Genomic DNA, 24,446 nt, shown 5'->3' on the forward strand with positions numbered 1-24,446 from the left:
AGATGGGTTAGAGGAAAAAAAATATACCTGCTCTCCCCAAAAATAAATTGGACAAATGCTAAGACAAAGTTAGACTCAAAGCCCAATGTCCAAATAAAAAAGCTAATCTAAAAACCTCAATCTTGTGGTCGAGGCCTTTTGTACAATGATAATTAATTTGTCCAGTGAATAACCAGATCATCCAAAATCAAAATCTAACTGAGATCGTACACCACAAAAAAAAAAAAAAAAAAATCCTAACTGAGAAATAGTAAATAGAAACTTTTAAAATATAATGCGTATGAGTGTATATAAGACTATAATGTGACTGAATTTGTGATATTATAGTGCCTAAAGTTAGAAGTTGTCAAACACATTTGAAAAAAAATAAATAAATTATTAATGTTTAAAAAAAAAAGTGTATTAGTGAATTATATGCTTTGAGTTTTTATTTTTATTTTATCTAAATACTAACAATAAATTATCTTTTCAGAATTCAAAATAATAAAGACACTTTTCAAGATTTTTAACGAGTGTGAATATTATATTTATATACTGTAAAAAAAATTATCTTTATATAAAATGCAGGCCGAGCAGCAAGTCGGCAACTCTACCTGATGGTGTTTATTGATATAAGTAATAATTTATAACCTTGATTAGAAAGTGACTTAAAATTTATAGCGATTATGTTACGTGTACATCAAAATCAGCTACTAGTATAAAATATATATTGAAATATAAATATACATTAAAAATAAATTAAACCACACATATATTTATACACAAATACGTTGATAGCTGATTTTAGTTGATCATTTTAGTGTATGAATAGTATTTTTGGATTTTTAAGTCAGATTATGACTTTTTCATGATGTTACTCTTAGCAGTCTGTTTCTCAACAATTTCCTTGCATCTTCAAATGTTAACTGTTGCAAACCAAGTATAATCTACCAGAAAATTAAACTACAACTTTGAGAAAACGCAGAATTGTTTCCTTGCTACTAATTAATATTTCATTAATGTTGACTGTATATAAAATATATAGTGCCAGCTAAAAAAATCATCTTCATATAATCTTTTTATATTATCAGGGTACCTGTGATAATGATCATATAAGTTGTCCTTGTGAAAAAATAATATTAATTCCCTTTCATTGCTCTCAATTAGTATTAGTATATAAATATGTTTTATAATTTGAATTTTTTCTGAACTATAGGGATTAACATTTTATTACTAGATGATTACAATTTTATCAAAAAGATAAATTATTCCAAATAAAATTTATTCCTTTATTTATTTATTTAATTTCGAGAATTTAATGCAGCTCATAGTCAACCTCTGCCGGATCTTCTTATTTTCTTCGAAGTTAGTTCCTTTATATATATTTCCAGGCACAAACGTTGACAAAACTATAATTGACTTATTCCATTAGTTGTTGTTTCTTTATGTTTTGTTGTGATTTTAGTTTTATCTCCAAGTTCTTTAAGACATCATTAAAAATATTATCTCATTGTGCAGTGCACGGTTCATGTTGTAACCCTTCACTTAAAGCTAAATTTTAAAGTGTGTCCAAAGAAAACTAATTTACTACATTAGTATAATGTAACCTCGTCAAATCTATCGCAAGTATCATCTATCATTCTATTGTCTTTTTTGTTTGTTATAAGATTGTTTAATTTATCTGTAAAGACTCAGCATTGTCTTGTTCGTATGTCCAAACTCAACCTTTCTGATCTCCTTGAAACTCAGGGAACTAATGCATGGCTTCCACTTTCCACCATCATCATCCACATACCCTTATTCCACTAATCATCTTATACTCCATTTTCTTCTCTTTTCATCCTGCTTACTCAATTCAATTCCAAATCCCTGTTTTCAATCCTGGTGATGCCAACATACTCTACCTAGGATCTGCAGCAACAAGGGATGGTTCTGCTGATTTCAATGTGAATGACTTATACACTTGCCAAGTTGGATGGACCATTTACTCCAAGAAGGTGTTACTGTGGGACTCAAGAACTGGTAAACTAACTGATTTCACAACTCACTATACATTCATCATTGACACAGGAAATAAAACCACCTATGGCCATGGTCTTGCATTCTTCCTTGCCCCTGTTGATTTTGAAATCCCACCCAATTCCTCTGGTGGATTTCTTGGATTATTCAACACCACAACAAAGGATTCAGCACAGAATCAAATTGTCCTGGTTGAGTTTGACTCTTACCCAAACTCTGAATGGGGTGAAACTGTGCAGCATGTTGGGATCAACAACAATTCAATTGTTTCAACAAAGTGGACCCCTTGGAATACTAGTTTACACAGTGGAGATACTGCTGATGTTTGGATTAGTTACAACTCCACAACTAAGAACTTGAGTGTATCTTGGAAGTACCAAAACTCATATGATCCTGAAGAACACACTAGTCTCTCTCTTGCAATTGATTTGACAAGGGTCGTACCTGAGTGGGTTACAATTGGATTTTCTGCTGCAACAGGTTACTTTGGAGAGACTCACACTCTTCTGTCATGGGAGTTCAACTCAACTTTGGACAGAGCTGAAGAAAACAATTCAAAGAAGACAAGGTTAGTAGTGATTCTAACTGTTTCTTGTAGTGCTCTAGCAGTGGGAGCAATTGCAGCATTTGGAGTACTTTGGAATAGGAGGAAGAAGAAAAGCAAGAAAGATCAATTAGAGGCTATGAATTTAACCTCAATGAATGATGACCTTGAAAGAGGAGCAGGACCAAGAAGGTTCTCGTACAAAGAACTTGCTTTGGTTACCAACAACTTCTCCAAAGACAGGTTGTTGGGTAAAGGAGGGTTTGGATCTGTCTACAGAGGTTACTTTGCAAATCAAGACTTATCAGTTGCTGTGAAGAAGATATCAAGGGGATCTAGACAAGGGAAGAAAGAGTATGTAACTGAGGTCAAAGTCATTAGCCAACTTAGACACAGGAACCTTGTGCAACTCTTGGGTTGGTGCCATGACAAAGGTGAGTTCTTGCATACAACTTGACTCTCAAAGAAAGAAAGTAGCAAATGTTAACATCAAGATTCAGAAACCCAATTTAAAAACTAAAACTCTAAACTTAAAACATCCTCTTAATTATGAGAATTGTTAAACTAGCTTCTAATAACTTCAGGGGAGTTCTTGCTTGTTTACGAGTTCATGCCGAATGGAAGTCTTGACTCTCACCTATTTGGTAGCAAAAAGTCACCAATCCCATGGAATGTGAGGCACAAGATAGGGCTTGGATTAGCATCTGCAGTGCTATATCTTCATGAAGAATGGGAGAGGTGTGTGGTGCATAGGGACATCAAATCAAGCAATGTCATGCTGGATTCCACCTTCAATGTGAAGCTAGGTGACTTTGGACTAGCCAAGCTCATGGACCATGAACTTGGTCCCCAAACAACAGGGATAGCTGGAACATTAGGGTACCTAGCACCAGAATATGTGAGCACAGGAAGGGCAAGTAAAGAATCTGATGTGTACAGCTTTGGTGTGGTGTCATTGGAGATAGCCACAGGGAAGAAAGCCCTTGATGTGATGGAAGATTGTGATGGTGAAAAGGGGTTGGTTGAGTGGGTTTGGGACCATTATGGAAGAGGAGAACTGGTTGTGGCAGTCGATGAGAGGTTGGGGAAAGATTTTGATGAAAGGGAAGCAGAGTGCTTGATGATTGTGGGGCTATGGTGTGCTCACCCTGATGCAACTATGAGACCGTCAATAAGACAAGCAGTTCATGTGCTTAATTTTGAAGCTGCCATGCCAATCAACCTTCCAACAAAGAGGCCTGTTGCAACATACCATGATCCTACTATTACACCAACACCAACACCAACACCATCAGTGCAAGATTCTATAACCACGAGCCTTCACACTGGCCGTTGATTTTGTCTACACTTGTTCATCATGTAACTAATGTCTTCACTTGTTAAACAATGAACAATAATATTTGCAATTTGCAAACATAAACTATAATTTTTATTTTTTATTTTCTATTTACAAAGAACACTACACATTGTTTAGTAAAAAGAATAAGCGTGTAAGTTGTAATATAATTGATGTCGATGTTCTAGTTGGCTTTATCTATCTAATATCTATCTCCGATTCATAGAAAATATCTACGTTTCTATTGTTCCATGCATATGAGACAAGCAAGCTAATACCTTGGTTAAATTGAATTCTGATCCAAAGAAGTAGCAGGACTAGAGTTTTGCTTACTCAATACGTGCTCTATAATTTTTCCGACATTGGGCTGTGTAAGTTGATGTCTGGTTTTGTTTAATTTGTTCTTACTTTTTTGTTCACAAGCTTTTAATTTTATCGTAGTAAATAACATTAACAATTCCGAAATTCCAAGTTTTAGCTGTAATTAACAAGGGCGCACCTCCCTAATTTTGGCGCAATTGGATGCATTTATAGATTTTGTCTTGCAATGTACAACAAAAAATGGAAGATGTTAGCCACGTCGCTCCGATCCACAAGATCACAATAATTCATTGTAGGATAAATTGTTGAAATTAACTAGGAGACCGGTGCAAATTAAAAATAGTCGAAAATTCTGTATCTTAAACCTTCAATCTAACGATTTAATTATCCTTTTTATCCACTAATCTAATATTTTGACCAAATTGATTATAATTTGGATTTTAATAACTATAATCCCAAACTACATTTAGAAACTGTCTTTAAAACAAAAATACAGAAACGAATGCATGTTCAATTCTCTCCTTAGCTGTGTCTCACATAATTTCAAAGGGTTATGGTACGTGTACATGTTAGAATATAAATACACATTGAAAATAAATTAAACTATAAATATATTTATACATAAATACATTAGTGATTGATTTTGGTGGCTAATTTTGGTGTTCAAATAGTATTTTTCTTTTTGAAAATTAATAAGTAAGCTAGTAACCCTATACAAAAATATTATTTATACATTAAAATTAGCCACTAATGTATTTGTATATAAATATATATGTGTTTTAGTTTATTTTCAATATATATTTATATTTTAGTATATATTATATACTGATAACTGATTTTGATGACTGATTTTGGCGTACATCATAACTCAACCTTATATTATACCTGCTCTCAACATGCACCATTATCATTGAACCAAAGAAACCACCATTTAAAAAAAAAGACATGGCTGTAAGTCCCATCTCGGCCGTTTCGTTCATCTTAATCCTCTCCTTTGTGATCAATGTGAAATCATCATCATCAGCATTTGACGTGTCTTTCAACTTCCCCCGTTTTACCCCAGATGATTTCATAGGTTTCGCCAACGATGGCACTATAAAACACGGTGTCATCAAACTCACAAAGAAGAACAAAACTGGATTCCCTCTCCAACACAGTGTTGGCCAAGCAGCATTCCTCCAACTTATCCGCATTTACGACAAACCCAACCGCAAAGTCGCAAACTTCACCACAGAGTTCACCTTTCTCGTCAACAGGAATAGCGCAACAAACTACGGCGATGGTCTCGCCTTCTTCCTCATGCCACCGGATTTCAAACTCCCAGATAGAAAAGATTCCAGTGGTGGATTCCTAGGAATCTTCACTCATCAAAACGCCCTAATAAATAATGACAATAATGGTCATAATAAGATCGTGCTTGTTGAGTTTGACAGCTTCAACAACGAGTGGGACCCGATTGAAGCGTACCAGATATCTCATATGGGAATCGATGTTGGGTCCATTAAGTCGGTGGCTACTGCGCCATGGTTAATTGAATTTGAGCCTGATGGAACCAAGGTGACTGCACGCATAAGCTATGATTCTAGGGCTAAGCGATTGAGCGTGAACGTGTTTTTTCATGATAAGGTAGCGGATTCGAGTTTGGTGCATGATATTGACTTGACTAAGGTTTTGCCAGAAGAAGTTTTTGTTGGATTCACTGCTGCCACTGGTGACTTGGTTGAGACACATGACATACTTTCTTGGTCCTTCCATTCTAAATTCTAGCTAGCTAGGGACATATATATGCATGCATGGAAATTGAAAGACACAACAATATATTGTTGATTGCATGCTTTAATTTGCTTTCTCTCATACACCATCATTCAATAGCTAAGGCCTTGATGGTTCTTATCTTATATCAGTGTCATGTATAACAAAATAATCATCATATCCTTTCTCAAGGATAAGAATAAAGTGAGTAGTGTGGTGCATATAAGCGACCTGCTGCACACATCTGTATGAACTGTAAGCTCTACTCATTAATAATGGAAAAATAACAATGCTTAAAAAAATGATATATATTAATATATCCATACTATTTTTTTATTAACTTTTTTAATATACAAAGACAAAAATTTTATCTACTTTCGCTCTGTATAAATTATTTTTAATACTATTTATATAACGTATTTTAATTTTCACTTGCTTTGATTAATAAAGTACTTACGCATATATGTATTTTTAAAAATGTTTAATAATTGATATTTAGGGTAAAGTACTAAATTAATTCTCTACGTTTTTGCGTAATCCTGTTTTGGTCATTAAGGTTTAAAGTATCCTATTTGAATCCAAAAAAGTTTTATTTAGTTTCAATTTAGTCCCACCGTGAGGTCAAAGATAAATAATTAACAAAATATCCTACATGACAGTAGTATAAGAACAAAATCGATAATTTGGAGAATAAGTACAAGTTCTAGAGGCACAAAATCAACCGTGGATGCATCAATACATGTATTTAACATTTTTTTTTAGTTTTATAGAAAATATTTCATTTTAATTATAAGAAAAATGGTAAATAAATGTATTGATGCATCACAGTTAATTTTATGCCTTTGGAGCTTGTATTTATTCTCTAAATTATCGACCTTGTTCTTATACTGTTGTCATGTAGGACATTTCGTTAATTATTTATCTTTGTCCTCCGATGAGACTAAATTGAAGCTAAATAAAATTTTTTTTGATTCAAATAGGACACTTTAAACCTTAAGAATTAAAACAGAATTACGTTACCAATTTAATACTTTACTCTTGATATTTAATATGCAAGTTTTATATAAAAGAAATTTAAAATATTTTTTTCAACTTATAATTATTTAGGTGCCTACAAACTAATGAAAAATTAGTTATTATATTTAATGATAAATACTTAATTGATAGATCAAACAAAATATAAAATCTGAAATATATACTTGCAAATAATTAATATAATGTATAATTAACAACTCTCTAATAAAAAGATAAGGGAGAATACTAATGTAATGATATTTTCACATAAAAATGACATGGTGAATTTTTAAATAATTTATTAAATATATTTAATTAAATATATAAAGCTATCTAACGATCGATAATGCTATATATCTTTATATGTAAAGATGTCAACCTTATGAGAGTATCTACCAGAGATAAAACCACCTAAACAAAAAAAAAAAATGTTATTAAAATCAAAAGTATTTAATTCGAGCCTTGGAAAAAGGAAATAGAAAAGCACATATTAATTCACCCCAAGTTTTAACTAGTCTCAATATACGGGATAACATTTTTTGCAACGAAAAAGTTGTTGCAATTTGCAAACAATAACTTTGCTTGCAATTGAATACTTTTGCAGCAAAAAATGTTGCTACACATACACGTTGCTGCATTGGCTAGAATTTGTTCCTAAAGATCATTTTAACCACATTTTGATTCGCTGCCAAAAGATATAAATTTTCAGCTTCATTTCTAATCTATACTCATTGCTACAATTTTTTTTTTTTTTGCTATAGTATAGTGAATTTTATTTAGCAGCCATGTTTTGTTGCTGAATAAAGTAGAATATAAAAAAACCCTACTTAACTACTATAACATCTTTAGCAGCCACAAAATGTCTCTACAAAATGTTATAGCCCACTACAAGAGTGTACCAATTTGACAGAGACTCTTCTATCTAGTATACATGATTCGATGAAAATTGTAATCTTTTGTCTTTGCATTGATAATATAGCCTTGTAATGGCAATGCGAATTTGGTTGTATCTATTCGACATTCCTCATCTTTCTGTTGTTAGTGTCCAAGGAGACATGTACTATAGGACAAGTGACACTCAAGATCCTTGCATTATTATTTTGTTAACAGTCGGTGTTTCCAATAATTTTCCATTCATTCAATTCAAAATCTTTCCTTGAATTTCCACCCAGGTTAAGTTGCTTCGTTGTGATAATGTTGAGTTAAAATTTACCAAAAATTAAAAGGGCCTATTATTTTTCAAAAAAGAAACTACATAATATACTCTTTACGACTATATTGTAAATAAAAATATTATGCGTGTAGTTTAACTTATTTTTAATGTGTATTTTATATTTTAATATATATTTTATATTAATAATTAATTTTAGCGTATGTTTAGCATACTTATTGTATATCAAAAATGTTATTTACATATTATTAAAATCAGCTATAAATTTTAACTACTATATATTTATATATAAATATATAAATAATTTAACTCATTTTAATGTATATTTTGTATTTTAATATATATTTTATATTAATTTTAATATGCACTTAACATTATTATATATATATATATATATATAGCATATTTTAATTAGATGTTTAGTTTTAGTTTGAGTTAATTTAATTCAATAAGAGTTAATATCTTAACTAAAGTAGAGTAACTTTGTAATTAAATATTTTTATAAGAGGGAAGAATATATAATTTCTATAAACATTAAAAAGTAAAGTTATATTTCTTATCATTGTTCAGAAGCTCAATGCCCCTTTGCCCCATTCCTCTCTGAAATTGAAAGAAAAAATAACTCAACCTGTACCCACCCGGCCCATTGACCCAGCCTCGCAGGCCCGCAGCCCGCAGCCACGCCAACCACTGCAGCCACCTCAACCCCGCAGCTCCGTCGCATGTACAGGCATCGTGTGTGGAAGGTCGGCGCCATCGCAGGAGCTTGAAGTCGTCTCCTCTGTTCGAGAGCGCTATCTCTGTGTTCACCGTGCCTCCGTCACCGTCATTGTAACCGTCACTGTCAAGAATTTCTTCGTGCTTCTCTCGCCGCCTGACATCTCTGTTCGTTCTGTCTTCATCCGTTAGCTGGAACCTTCCCTCGCCGTTGACATCTCTGTTCGCTCTGTTTGTGCTTCAGGTAGGTCTTCTCCTTTTCTCCATTTTGTAGTATTCATTTATTTGTGTATTTTAGCCTGAGTTTTGCGCTGTTCATTCTTGTGATTACTGATTCTGAAATTTCTAAGTTGTTCATGATTTTTAGTTTTGAATATCTTATCTTCTGTGACTAGGAAATAGGAGTCATTTATTTTGGTTAATTACTTAATTTTGTTCATGATTTTTGTTAGCTGGATTTTGAATTTTGTTTGCCGTGACTTGGAATCATTTTATAATATTTATTTGTGTATTCCAGCATGAGTTTTGTGCTGTTCATTCCTGTGATTACTGTTTCTGAAATTTCTGATTTGTTCATGATTTTTAGTTCTGAATATCTTATATTCTGTGACTAGGAATCATTTAATTTGGTTAATTACTTAATTTTATTCCTGATTTGTGTTAGCTGGATTTTAAATTTTGTTTACTGTAACTTAGAATTATTTTGTTTGAAATAAAAAACCCCAAGCCTTAGAGGGTAGAGAAAGAAGAAGAGGAATTGAAGGAGAGATACGTTGAATCAATCAAAATGAGATGATGCTGTTATGACATGAGGTGAAAGCTAAGTGAATTACAATGAGAAAGGAAATTACTATTATAAACTAACTAACAAAAGTTGTTAGCATGTACTCCTTCTTACTAATCTCTAGCTTTAACTAAGCTAATTATAACTAATTTGTGCTGACTCATTACTAATTATAATTAAGTAAGTCCTTACTAATATATATACATACCATAACTCCTATCATTATCTCTAATTTTCTTAGTTTTTAAGCGGTTTCTTTTTTCTTTGATCTTCATCATCTCTAAATTATACTTTCTTGAAGACTGCTGTTGCTATGCTGATTTGACCTTGATCACTAATGCTAAGTTTGTCTCTGAAGTGTAGAAAGTTTTATGAGTGTATAACCTTTGTGAAAATATCAGCCACTTGCACAATTTTTGAAATGTGGTTTATTCCGATTTCTTTGTTGTTTACATGATTTCTAAAATAATACAAGTATATCTTAAAATATTTGGACTTAGAATGTAAAATAAGATTGACAGCTAATAATACTGTACTGAAGTTATCATAGTATATTATTAGAACTTCTATTAAAGAGAATTTTAACTCACTCATCATAGTTTTTAATCAGATCAATTATTCTACTATATCTACTATACTCCTATAGTATCCTTTTATACTTGACCTAGTCACAGTCGTTAATTTGTTGATGCCTAAGACACCAAATTCGAATCAAGAAATACACATTATTTACTAATAGACTTTTTATCATTAAAATCCTTAACCTAATTTGAATCACAATAAAAAATAACTGCTATAAAATTATTTCTTTTTAAATATAAATGATAGCTTATTGTACCATTTAAGTATTTCAATACCCGTTTCAACAATTTTTAATAAGAATCTAAATTAAAGGAAGTTGGATAAATTGAGAAAACTTGTACACACTATAAGAGATTTTAGGTTTGGTCACTATTAGATATTGTAAGTTGCCAATTACTTATCTAAATAGTTTTGGATCACCAAAGCTTGAACTTCCAAAAGTCGTGTTAACATTAGACCTCCATCAACATTAGTGTAAATCTCCCATATTCTTCATAGCAAACTTAGCCTTCAGTTTCTCTCTGACATCTCTGTTCGTTCTGTCTTCATCCGTTAGCTGAAACCTTCCCTCGCCGCTGACATCTCTGTTCGTTCTGTTCGTACTTCAAGTAGGTCTTCTCCTTTTCTCCATTTTATAGTATTTATTTATTTGTGTATTCTAGCTTGAGTTTTGCGCTGTTCATTCTTGTGATTACTGATTCTGAAATTTTTAAGTTCATGATTTTTAGTTCTGAATATCTTATCTTCTGTGACTGGGAAATAGGAATAATTTATTTTGGTTAATTACTTAATTTTGTTCATAATTTTTGTTAGCTGGAATTTGAATTTTGTTTGCTGTGACTTGGAATCATTTTGTAGTATTTATTTGTGTATTCTAGCCTGAGTTTTGTGCTGTTCATTGTTTGCTTGATGTCCCTTAATTTTGTTCTGAACTGAGTTAATTGGAATTGAAGTAGGTAATTGGAATAAGAGTAGATTTAATTTTGATCAGAAACACCTTGGATGTTGTTGTGTTATTTTTTCGAACCTTTCATCTTGTTATAGTTGCTGATGTTGTGTTGTTGTTGGTGTTTTGTTTTGTTTTTTTAATTTATCTTCTTGCAATTAATTAGTGATTAAAAGAGTAAGCGTGGTGTACCAAATATTTAAAGATGATTATATGGAATTATGGAGGGCATTTGTCAGGGAGTGGCTGAATAGAAAAAAGAAAAGTAGGTAAGCAATGGTTACTTTGTTGAATTGGGACCTTGCCCAAGTAGATAGAATTTGACTTCGAAACAGTGAAATTAATATAATCCACTTATAGTAATTATATCCCAAGGACTTGGGATGATCCCCTCTGTTTGCTTGTGTTCTTCTGTTACTTGAGGATATAGCCATTTTTTGCATTTGTTTTTAGTTAATTAATTCAAAATAGCCAACATAACCCTTCAGAGAAATTGTCACTGGAGTTAATGTTGCATTCGGTCCTGCTGCATTTTGGCCTTCTTGAAAGAGATAACCTTCATGTTTAATTTTCTGAACAATTATAGGCTTCTGTTTTTCCCTCAAGTGATTTTATCGAAGCAATGAATGATGTTGTCAACACAATTACAAAACTCCAAAAGCGAGGTGAAAATCCACGCAACGGTAATTTAGACGATGACTACTTTGTTGACCCATTGGTGGTGAAGAGTAAGGGAGCTCCCAAGAAAAACTCAAAATTTAAGCAACGTAGAAGGTGTTCAAACTGCGGTGTGACAGGGCACTACAACAAAAATTGTCCTAATGTTCCTGGTAGAATCCCAAAGGAGCCGGTAGACGATGATACAAAAAAGAATATCAGCAGCCATCTTGACATCCTCACTAAGATATCTCATACTATAACTATGTTTAGAATTTCGTTGTATGGTGATTCGGCATATTGTGTTTTGGATTTATAAACTATGTTATTTTTATGCTTTTGTAACGGAAGATGACGTTTGGTTTGTGATCAACACAAAAGACATGACAGTATGAAAAATCTGCAGAAGATGGAAAAAGATAGGAACATTGGTGGTGGAACAACACCAACCTCAGCAGCTAAATCGGCTTTTACTGATCAAGTGAAAACATCAAGTCCTGGTCCCGATATCCTGGTTTGTGCATCTACAAGTAACGAAGAGTCCGGGATGAATTCCAGAACAACTGAGTCTCCTGTTGTGGCCCCTGAAACTGGAATGGCAGATTGAAGATGATTCAAATTTTAGGATGATTGGTAATTTTGTACCATTTACTAATTACCTTTGTTTTGTATAGTTTGCATTCATTAATTGATTTGACATTTATTGAACTAAGAAGATTATGTCATTTTACTCATTTACTATTAAATTTTTTAAATTTCTTTTCTTTTATGTTATCACCTTTTTCGTTTACTAAAATAGGACAACATAAGACATAGAATAAAAATACGATGTTTAAAATGTAACTGAAAAACTTGTCACGTACACTACCAAAAAATAGAGTTTAGCCACCAAATTTTAACTACGAACGCTAAATCGTGTATTCTATTTATCACCAAATTGGCTCACATTGACGTGCCATAACCGACCTGTCTTTAATAGATTTATTAAGCTATAATATTATTTCTTAAAAATATTCTAACATTAACATAAATTTTTAAAATTAAATCTAAAAATATAAAAAATTAAATTTAGATAAAATTAAAAATTATAAAGATAATTTAAATATTCTAATACTTGAGCTACTTAAAAAGATAAAATTTATTTAGCTAAAATAATATAATTTGAATAAATAATAAAAAGTTTAGTAATTTTTAAGTAAAAAAATTTTTAATAAATCTTTTAATAAAAATAAATTGGTTTATTATTTGTTAGATTTTAAAAATGACAATAAGTTAAAAAAATAATCTTTATTTATATGATTTAGTACTCACTACGCATCTTTGTGAGTACTGTACTCTTAATATATACATAATTATCTTTTTTAAAAATTATTTTGCGAAATTATAAATTAAATTTTTATTTATACAATTATTCAATTGGTATATATTATTAATTAATTATCTATTAACTATTTTAAGTCATAAGAAAATTAATACTAATTAATTTATGAGTAATTACTCAACTTTTACTTCTTATATTCAACATATAATCAGCGACCCAATATTAAAAAAAAAGTCATAACAAATTCAGACATACATTATATCCAACAAACTAGCCAAATACATCTGTTTTAAAACAATATGCTTTCATTCTCACAATTAGTCATGAAAATTACATTGATCAAAAGATTGATGAAAAAATAAAACCAATTTAATAAAGAACAAGAACAAAACAGATAATAGAACATGAGAGAAGCAAGCCCTCCTAACATTTTAATTTGTACTTTGGATATCCATCCCATGAACCAGCTAACACGTTTTGAGATTATCTCACCCTACAACCATTGAAATAAAGTACTAAACACTGTTTCAAGTTTTAACTCCTTGAAGCTAAACAAAGATACTGCATATCATCGCAGAGACAAATTCAATGGATGCCTCTCATAGCTTCTGATTCTATGGCCCCAAGTACCAAACATCACAGCTCAAGATATCAATAATTACAGCTTACTGAATGATTACCTGACAATGCATGAAAACTAGAAATTCTAAAATAAAAATACAAAAAAATTGAAAGATTTGTTACTTGTGACTATTTCAAAATGCATCTATAAAATTTTATTGTACTTGATGGCTATTGAGAAAAATGTGCATCCAAGTTTGAATGCACCCTAGGAATTATTAAAATTAATAATCTTCCATTAAAGCTTTTGGCATACAGGAATTAGAATGCAAGTCAATGGAATTAGAATATAAGGGTTTGTACTAGTATTATGACTATTATGTATGTTTTGATGCACAATTTTATAGCTTTGTAAAAGAGGAACATTATCAATAGCTTGTAAAAGCTAATTGATATTATTACAGATCCAATTATACTGCAAAATACAAACAAGAAAAAATTTAAAGCAAATAAATAATTAAGCAAACTAACGTAATCAACTATGAGTTTGATGAATAAAATAATGATAAAATATAAGAACTCATTGTATAACGTCGTGGAGGGTACAAATTGATCCACTTATGTCTATTATAACAAGTATGAGTACGTTAGAGAGCAAATTATTGATTTATTATTGATTTTTTTTTAGTTTGGTATAAGAGTCTACTCGATTTCAACTATTTTGATTTGAGGTACAATTCATTTTGAGATAAATCTATTTGAAATATGTTTTTCTTCATTATATTTTTCCATCACTAAGACTCAAGAATGATTTAAACTAACAAAACAAATGACACAAAGCAATTTCCTTACTCATATGCATTAGTATATTTGTTATTCCATGTCAAAATTGAACAAATGGTACCTTCTAATGTGCAGAGTATCACCAAAGAACACAACTTTTGTAGCAGTCACAATAACAATTGAGAGTGGCTAGAATGTTAGCTACATACACAAAGTGCAATTCCCAGCATTGCTCATGAGCTTTCCGAATATTTCCTAATATAATTTTATCATTCCACCAATAGATTAAATCCAGGCATAGTTAAGTTAGAGTAAAATACCTATTTGATGCTTAATTAAAACCTTCATAATTTAGCTCCAAAAGACATTATATTTTCATATGCTATCTGAATAAGAATTTAATAAGCACCGAAAGAACTCTAGAAGAAACAATGCAAGATGGATTCCTGTTATTGGCTCAAAATTCTAAACCACTAATACTAGCTTCTTTATTTAGATTATATCTCAAAATTCAAAACTACTAATACGGTCAAAGAAACTCATTAAGTCCTTAACTTATACACTATTAAAGGCATTAAAATTAAAAATAAAAAATAAGGCCAAAAGCTAATAAGAAAAATTAAGGCATGTAAAGCACGTTCCATAAAAAAACTATATACTAGTATTACTCTTTGAGACTGATCATATGCCAACTGCAATAAAAAATATATAAAATTAGGTGCACAATATGTTCTTTTATTGTAGATTATCATAGAAATTCAATATTAGACACTTAAGGTCATTCTTCACAATTACCTTGCTTGAAAGATATCGGATTTAGAATCATAGGTAAACAAGACATATAAATTGTGGAGCCCTGCAAGAGAATAATGCATAACAATGTGTTCCTTATTTGTTTTTGGTTAACTTGTTTGTTTGTTGTATTAATATAATGTACTCGATACATAATTCAGCCGAATTTAAGAGTCTAATAAATTCTTATAGGATAAAAAAAAGTTCTCCACATATTATTAATAAAAAATCAATTAAATTGTGACTCATGTTTTTAATAATTTATGACATAAATTTTCCTATTTTATTTTTTCAATTCAATTAAATGCCAAACCAATTGCCATCGTAAGGATTCAGGAGCATTAGTTTCATACTTTCATTTCATGTGTCCAGCCGTCCAGTTGTTCTTTTGATAATTTTTTTTCTTTTAATAAAAAATACTTTTATATAATTAATTAATTATAGAAGTATTTGAATATAATTTGTAAAACAAGTATTTATTAAAAAGTAATTATTCATATCAACATAATTAATGTGATACTGAGAAAATCTTCTTTTTAAACAAATTATCATTTTTTAATTGAGTGATCTTTTCTATTTATATAATAAAATAGAACAAATTAATGGCATCTTAAAATTAATTAAAGATAGCCTTTTAATTCATTTACATCCCAACAACCATGATCGATAATTCGATATAGCTAAAACAATAAAAAAGCTAAGGTAGAAACACAACTCAAAAACTGACTAATTGAATAGAGTTCATTATTAAAATCATAGAAAATCACAGAAAATCAAAAACATAAAAGAAATCATCATCCAAAAAGTAGTGCTCTTCCCATTGGATTGGAACAAGAAGGCATGCAGAAGTTTACTATGTTGACATCATAATCTATACATAAGATAGATTAGAGATTTTAAGAAAACTGGCTAGCATAGTTGTCCTTGACATGAATCTATACAATATTCCAAACTAACAATCAAATCACCAGGAAGAACCTTCCTCTATTCATGAATTGAAACAAGAATGACATGCATTGACAAACTTACTCACATCAACATGAGACAACAACAAATAACAAAGCTACTTTACTTTAAGGTACATAAGACAATGATGACAAAAAACAGAGAGACAAACATTACCTTTGAAGCAAGCAAGCATGTTTGGAACTCAAATTTGGTTGCATTTTCTTTTTCCTTCCCTTGGGACCTTGTATGCAATGGCTTTGTTGCAGGGGATGCCAGGAAAAAGAGAGACCCTAAACCAATCATCGAAGCCACGATTTATGCTGTACATGTTCATGCTAAGGACCTTCCAATCTAAGAAATCACACTCCATTGGGGACCTCACAGATCTATGCGGGATCCGGGAGGGATGGGATACAACCTTCTTCACAATGACTTGAAGAACCAACACGCACAGGACTGGGTCCTGTCTTCGTTCCTTTGCAAAGCCAGGTAACATAACGAGAAATGTGCCTTTGCCATCAAGATCAACAAGCACAGACCTTTCCTCATGATTGAAGGATGGCATTCTATCTAAGCAGCCTTAAAGTCTTTGGAAGATAACAGACACCCAATTCATCCACCTGGAAAGCACACATCAAGTATTTTTCTCCAATGTATTTGCATGAAAGTGCCAGGTATTTTCCAGGATAAAACAAGTCTGTAACAATAGCAATACCAATACGAATAATAATACTCAGGAGTAAACAACATGAAGATGCAGGAAATTACCTGATACCTGGAGTACACATACTTGGAAGAAAGGACCGACGCTGGCCACCCACTTGGACACAAAAAAGAACGCGTAAAATTATTGCCACCCTCACTGGTCCAATGTGAGTTATAGGTGTCATAAGAGTAGATGAAAACTCTTCCATCTTCAAAACAGATTTGGAGGTATAGCTTACCATAGAAATACATGTGATCAAGTAAGGAATGTGAGTGTTGGTCAGGATGATCAGGGGCCCAAACCTTGGTCGCAGCGCATAAAACCCAAAAATTCGGAGGACTAGCCTTATGTACGAGATGATCGAGACCACACATCCTTATAAAATAACAAACACTTCAGATTTTGTGAAGAGCATAGAACCCGGTATCAATAACTTTGAAAAATCATCTATTGGATTCGACTCCTCCACCTCCTTGTCAAGGTCTAGTTCGTAGACTTTTTTGGAAGGATAGCAAGGATCATCACAATAATAATCAAGTACGGACAAATATTTGAAACTTCCAACGAGATGAATCTTGGAATCCAACTCCAAAGCGTGCATGCGACCCAGTGGAAGATCCACGCTGAAATTAAAGGAAACAGAGACAGATTTTCCCAAACCACAGCCTCCTCCTCCACCTTCTTGGGTTGATGCTGCAGATCTTTGTATGCATTAGTACCATAAGGCATCGTTGATTCTTTCCCGCCGCTATACCTTCCTTCTCAATCAACGCAATTAACTGCCTCAAAAAAGGAGACAAACGAACAAAACTTAGTTGACACTCAATTAACAAGGCACTACAATGAAAATTAAAATTGAGAATTCATAAGAATGTGCAAAGGTAACGTCGTTTTGTAGGACGGAGACGGCACGACAGACGGAGAGAATGGGGCACCCAATGAGGCGGTTATACTCGGGTGGTGACGACGGCGACGGAACGGGTGAGGAGATGCAGAAAATTATGGTTCATTTTCTGGGAGCATGATTTGGGGAAGAAACAAAAATTGGGTTTTTAATAGTTTAGTAAATTATATAATTACTCACTTTGGGTTATAATTTAATTACCAATAATTTAACTATAGTTAACATAACTACTAATTAAAGAGTAACACGTCATAGAAGGTAATGTACATGTTATTATAGGAAGGAGAGTAGAATTTACGATATATATAATCAACTGCTAAATAACTCCCAATCGAATTAACACACTAATATTTCTAATTCATTTTCCTATTTAGTTTCCACACAACCAGCGTGGAGTGTAATGAATTGTTAATTTCTTTCCGCGCTCATAGAAAATGTAAATGCTTTTTCTCCTATGAGAAACAAGACAATGGAAGCTTTATGCAAAAGTCAAAATGACATTGTTGAAGTCACCATTATTTATCCAACGTTATTATTACTAGGTCAAGTGGTCAACTACTAAGCGTTCATTTGGCTTCGTCTAGTCTATTGAATTAGAAACAAAAACTCTATAAATATATATAGTGGGTATAACACTTTGACATTATCCAAATATCGATTATCTTAATTAGCATGTTTATTGAAGCCATGTCCTTATACAAATCAAAGCCCGTTTTCTTGATCCTCATTCCTCTTCTCATGCTGCACCGCAATTTAAGGACTAGTTTCGAATTCTCAGACTTTTCTAGTCCATACAGAAACGAACTCTTCATCTTCCAAGGTGATGCCTCTGCATCATCCAACGGTTCCATTCAACTCACGAAGATCGAAAACGGTAAACCAATCCCTAACAGTGTTGGTAGAGTCTCTTATGGCCTACCAGTGCGCCTCTGGGACTTGAAAACCCAGAAGCTAGCAAGCTTCACCACTAGCTTCTCTTTTCTTGTGTCACCAAATGGCGGAGACGGAATCTCATTCTTCATGGCACCTTTTCATTCTCCAATCCCCAAAGATTCACAAGGTGGATACCTTGGTCTCTTCAATCCCGACGCTTCACTAGCTCCCTTCTTCAGAGATCCTACGGTTGCTGTAGAATTCGACACGTTTTCCAATCCATGGGATCCTGCGTTTGCGCACATCGGCATTGATGTGAACTCCATTGTTTCCGTAACTAGTGTGCCATGGCTGAATGGGGTTGAGGGTTTGAACACTACAGTATTTGCCACTGTAAGCTATGAGGCAGTAACACAAAATTTAAGCGTGGTGGTGAGTTACTACAGTGGAAGCGTTCTTGGTGGGACTACGGTGAACGCCTCACTGTCGCATGTGATTGATTTGAGGAACGTTCTGCCGGAAAGGGTAAGCGTTGGATTCTCCGGTGCCACGGGACAGTTTGTTGAAGTAAACAATATTCTTTCTTGGAGTTTCAGTTCTGCCTTCTATTAGGCAATAATAATAAAACAAATAAGTTAATCAAATTGTGTTAAGGAATTAGTTAATAAACAAATAATGTAAAAATGTTGTCATTATATATTTGTATATATATAACTCATTTTTAATATATATTTTATATTTTTATACTAGTAACTAATTTTAATATAAGTCTAACATAATTGTAAATAAAAGGTTAATTGAATGTGAGGTAGTGACTACACAGCACGCAACGACAAACTTGAGTGCAAAACAGCTAATGAGCGAGCGAGATTAGAGATACGAGTGAGTGCAACAACAACACCAGTCATGAAAGAGGTGAGAGAGCTTGAGTTTGAGAGAGAGAGAGTAAAAAAAAAGACAATGACAATGAAAGGGGAGAACTAAGCCAGCAAGGAAAAGCAAAAGAAGTCCACTGCAAAAACAAAAAAAAACGGGGAAGAAATAGAGGAAGGGGAGCAAGAAGGCAACGAAAACAGTATCCTCTACGAGATCACGAACACAGAAAAGGAAGACAAAGCAAGCTTGGGAAGGAAATGGAAAAAACAGGCCAGAACCGGGACGGGTAAAATAGAGCCAAAGAAAGAAATAGAGAATAGAGCCCAGAAAAGAAAGATAAGCATGATGGAGGACATGGAGATAGAAGACGAAGCATCACTGCAAAAGAAGAAAACAACAACAAGCAACCAGGGAACGGCAGAGGCTGCTGAGCAGCCCTGCCGAGATCCATGAGGATGTTAAGTTGGAATTGCCGTGGGCTTGGGAACCCATGGGCAATGAGAGCTCTTACCAAGCTCATCCAACAAAAAGCTCCCAACCTTGTTTTTCTGATGGAAACAAGGAAGAAGGCAGATGAGATTATGAGACTGAGACACAAAGGAGGTCTACAAAATGTGATTGGAGTTGATTGTAGCGGTGAAGGAAGACAAAGAGGGGGTGGGCTTGCTGTTTTGTGGGAAAGCTCAATTGAGGTAAAGCTTCTATCAATGTCAACAAACCATATAGATATGGAAGTGAAGAGGGAAGGGGAGACAAACTGCTGGAGGGCAACTGGCTTCTATGGTTGGCCGGAGATCCAAAATAAAAAATTAAGTTGGGACCTCCTTAATGATCTGGGACAAAATTCAAACACTCCATGGGTAGTGTTTGGTGACTTTAACCAGGTGTTATGCCAAAAAGAAAAGCAAGGTGGAAATCCAATTACTCTGTCTCAGATCAAAGACTTTCAAGAGGCTGTCCAATCTAGTGAACTCCTGGACCTGGGCTACATGGGACACCCCTTTACCTGGTCAAATGGACAAGCAGGGCAGAGAAACATTCAAGAACGTTTAGACAGAGCAATGGCAAATCTGGATTGGAAAGAGAAGTTTCCAAAAACAACAGTCCAACACCTTCCAAGATACAAATCCGATCATAGCCCCATTCTCATAGACCTAAATGGGGAGGTGGGGAAAAGGCGAAAACAACACCGTAAATTCAAATTTGAAGAATTATGGTTAACAAATGAAGATTGCGGGAACATCATAGAAGAAGCCTGGAAAAATAGCAATGGGGGGATTCAAGGAAAACTAAAGGTTTGCGCTGAAAAGCTGGAAATCTGGGGGAGAGAAACTTTTGGAGATATCCCAAAACGGATACGAAAAGCACAAGAAGAAATAAACAGCATCAATGAATCACCACAAACTGATGAAGTAGTAAAGAGAGGCAGGGAATTGGAATCAGAATTAGATGAGCTTCTGAGGATAGACGAGATCCGATGGTGCCAAAGGTCCCGGGTGAGCTGGCTAAAATATGGAGACAAGAATACTAGTTTCTTCCACCAAAAAGTCACCCAACGGAAGAAGAGGAACCGGATTGACTCAATTGTAGATGATCGAGGAGTTAAACATGAAGATGAGGAGCAGATTGAGGAGATCATGAGAGGTTTTTTCGAGACCCTTTTCACCTCGGAAGAAACTAGAGATATCAAAGAAACGGTAGAAGTGGTCAAAGGGAGGATTAAGGAAGACATGTTCGAATTTCTCAATGCTGATTTTTCTAGAGAAGAAGTCTATCAAGCTCTCCAACAAATGCACCCTACAAAAGCTCCTGGCCCAGACGGAATGCTCGCAATCTTTTACCAAAAGATGTGGAAGAAGGTGGGGGAGGAAGTAACCGATGCTGTCCTAAAAATTCTGAATGAAGAAGGAGACCCAACACCGATAAACCAAACCTACATTTGCATGATTCCAAAAGTAGCGAAGCCCAGGCACACAAGAGATTTCCGGCCTATATCCCTATGCAATGTCATCCTCAAGCTTGTGACCAAGACGATGGCTAATAGATTAAAAGCAATCCTCCCCCAAATTGTCGGGGAAAACCAAAGTGCTTTCGTCCCCGGGAGACTCATAACTGACAATGGCTTGATTGCCTTTGAAATTTTTCATTACATGAAAAAGAAAACAGTGGGAAAGAGAGGTTATGTGGGGTTAAAGCTCGACATGGAGAAAGCATATGACCGGGTGGAGTGGAATTTCCTTAGAGAAGTCCTCATTTCTATGGGATTCCCAAGTAGATGGACGAATACGATTTGGAATTGCATCAGTTCAACATCCTTCTCCATCCTCCTCAACGGTATTCCCACTAAATCTTTCACTCCGACTAGAGGCTTGAGGCAAGGGGATCCACTATCCCCGTACCTTTTCATTCTTTGCGCTGAAGTACTTTCCGGATTACTTAGTACAGCTCAGAACAGAAGTTTGATACATGGGATCAGAATTTCGAGGAATGGGCTAGAGATTAATCACTTATTCTTCGCGGATGACAGCATACTATTTACTAGAGCCTCGGACCAGGACATCCAGGAAACAAAAGATGCTTTGACTACATACCAACAAGCTTCAGGGCAACGCATAAACTTGGCAAAATCCGAGTTTTCTTTTAGCCAAAACGTACCAACAACCAGACAAAGGCTTATCCAAGAACGGATGGGAATAAAGGCTGTGGAAAGACACTCGAAGTACTTGGGGCTTCCAACATTTGTGGGGAGATCCAAAAAACAAGTGTTTGAGTTTGTCCAAGAAAGGGTGTGGAAAAAGCTAAAAGGGTGGAAGGAGAGATTCTTGTCCAAGGCAGGAAAGGAGGTGCTAATAAAAGCTGTAGTCCAATCTATTCCTACCTACATCATGGGGTGCTTTAGGCTACCAAATAGCCTATGCCATCATATAGAGTCAATGATAAACAGATTTTATTGGGGTGCTAAAAATGGAGAGAGAAAAATTCATTGGGTGAAATGGGACAAACTCTGTCAACCAAAACAGAATGGGGGACTGGGTTTCAGGGACATAGAAGCATTTAACTCAGCCCTCCTGGCAAAGCAAGGTTGGAGACTTATGAAGAGCCCAGAATCACTAGCAGCCAGGACAATCGGCAGCAGGTACTTCAATAGGAGGAATTTTCTGAATGCAGGAGTTGGGTTCTCCCCCAGTTTTACATGGCGAAGCATCTGGCAAGCAAAGGGTGTTGTGGAGATAGGAGGCTGTTGGAGAACTGGAGACGGAAAAATGATCAAGATTTGGAAGGATCCCTGGCTCCCCAAACAGAACGGTTCCAGAATATGGTCTCCCCCAAAAATTTTAGACCCTAACGCTACTGTAGAGACACTGATAAGGGAAGAAGAAAAGGCCTGGAATACAGATCTTATTAACCAGATCTTTGCCCCATTTGAAGCCAGACAAATTCAAGAAATTCCAATCCCAAGATCAAAGCAGACAGATACTTTTATATGGAAAAAGTCAAGAGACGGAATGTTCAGAGTCAAATTAGCCTACCACCAAATTAAAGCTCAAAACAGACACCAATCTAGCAACAACTATGAAGAACAGAGAGAGGACAATACCTGGAAGGAGTTATGGAAGACCAAGGCACATCCAAGGACACTCAACTTTATCTGGAGGCTGCTACATAAGTCCCTGCCAACTAAGAAGAATCTGAGCAGAAAGGGGGCTAGGTGCATACCCACTTGCATGCGCTGTTGGGAAAGTGAGGAAACCGAAGAGCATCTGATCAGGCAATGCGACTTTGCGAGAAGATTCTGGTTTGCCTCACCCCTAAATCTGAGAACTGAGCAAGAAGAGGGTTTAACACTAAGAAAATGGTTTCTTGATATTCTAGGAAAACTCCAACTGAAAGAGAAGGGATTTTTCTGTACCTTAATTCACCAATTATGGAAAGCCAGGAACCAACTCGTGTTTGAAAACAAAGAGCGGCCAATTATAGAGGAAATTGAAACTGCAACCAGAGTGTTCAAAGAGCACTGGAAGGCACAGAAGAAAGAAGAAGAATTCCGCACTGCTCAGGTAGATAATCGACCTCATCAACAAATTTGGGAAGCACCTCCTAATTCGATGGTGAAGATTAATGTGGATGCTGCAAAAGACAGGGACAATAAAGGAGGGGTAGGTGTGGTTGCTAGAAATTGTTGGGGCCAAATAATGGCAGCGGCAACCTGGTCTTTACCTTTTCCTTTGGAAGCCCACGAAGCAGAGGCATATGCAGTTCAATGGGGGATAAATTTTGCTTCAGAGTGTTGTTTCACGGAGATTATTGTTGAAAGTGACAATTTAGAGGTTGTGAAAGCGTTAAAACATGGAAGAATCTCAGACTCTTATTTTGGATCATTCATTGCTGATGCCTTGGATTTATGCAAGAAATTTAGATTAGTTTCCTTTAGTCATGTGAAAAGAAATGGAAATAAAGTAGCCCATGAGTTAGCCCAATTGGCAATTACCACTCCAAATTATGTATGGATGGAGGAGGCCCCAGGTCATGTAACAAATTTGGCCATGTGCGACATACTGGCTCCAATTGAATGAACATTTCCATTTCCAGTAAAAAAAAAACTAATTTTAATATAAGTCTAACATAATTGTAAATAAAAGGTTAATTGAATGTGAGGTAGTGACTACACAGCACGCAACGACAAACTTGAGTGCAAAACAGCTAATGAGCGAGCGAGATTAGAGATACGAGTGAGTGCAACAACAACACCAGTCATGAAAGAGGTGAGAGAGCTTGAGTTTGAGAGAGAGAGTAAAAAAAAAGAGACTCAAGAGAAGAGGGACATCGAGAGTAAATTAGAGCATTAGAGGAAAGTTGTGA

The 24,446-nt window shown here is 34.4% G+C and overlaps 3 protein-coding genes across 3 annotated transcripts; all 3 read left to right on the top strand.

Annotated features, from left to right (window-relative positions):
- Nucleotides 1–1,591: 1,591 nt before the first annotated feature.
- LOC112733815 (L-type lectin-domain containing receptor kinase IX.1-like) lies at nt 1,592–4,108 on the top strand. Its single transcript, XM_025782903.3, has 2 exons — nt 1,592–2,976; nt 3,127–4,108. Exons 1-2 carry the CDS (start codon nt 1,740–1,742, stop codon nt 3,876–3,878), a joined length of 1,989 nt encoding a protein of 662 aa, XP_025638688.1. The 5' UTR covers nt 1,592–1,739; the 3' UTR covers nt 3,879–4,108.
- A 1,036-nt stretch (nt 4,109–5,144) lies between these two features.
- On the top strand, nt 5,145–5,966 carry LOC112735497 (lectin 11-like). The gene has a single exon (XM_025785032.1). It carries the CDS (start codon nt 5,145–5,147, stop codon nt 5,964–5,966), a length of 822 nt encoding a protein of 273 aa, XP_025640817.1.
- Nucleotides 5,967–18,524: 12,558 nt separating this feature from the next.
- Nucleotides 18,525–19,322, top strand: LOC112735498 (lectin 7-like). The gene has a single exon (XM_025785033.1). The coding sequence runs from the start codon at nt 18,525–18,527 to the stop codon at nt 19,320–19,322; it is 798 nt and encodes a 265-aa protein (XP_025640818.1).
- The last annotated feature ends 5,124 nt before the right edge of the window (nt 19,323–24,446 follow it).

This window comes from Arachis hypogaea, chromosome 13 (genome assembly GCF_003086295.3).
Source record: "Arachis hypogaea cultivar Tifrunner chromosome 13, arahy.Tifrunner.gnm2.J5K5, whole genome shotgun sequence".
NCBI lineage: Eukaryota > Viridiplantae > Streptophyta > Magnoliopsida > Fabales > Fabaceae > Arachis > Arachis hypogaea.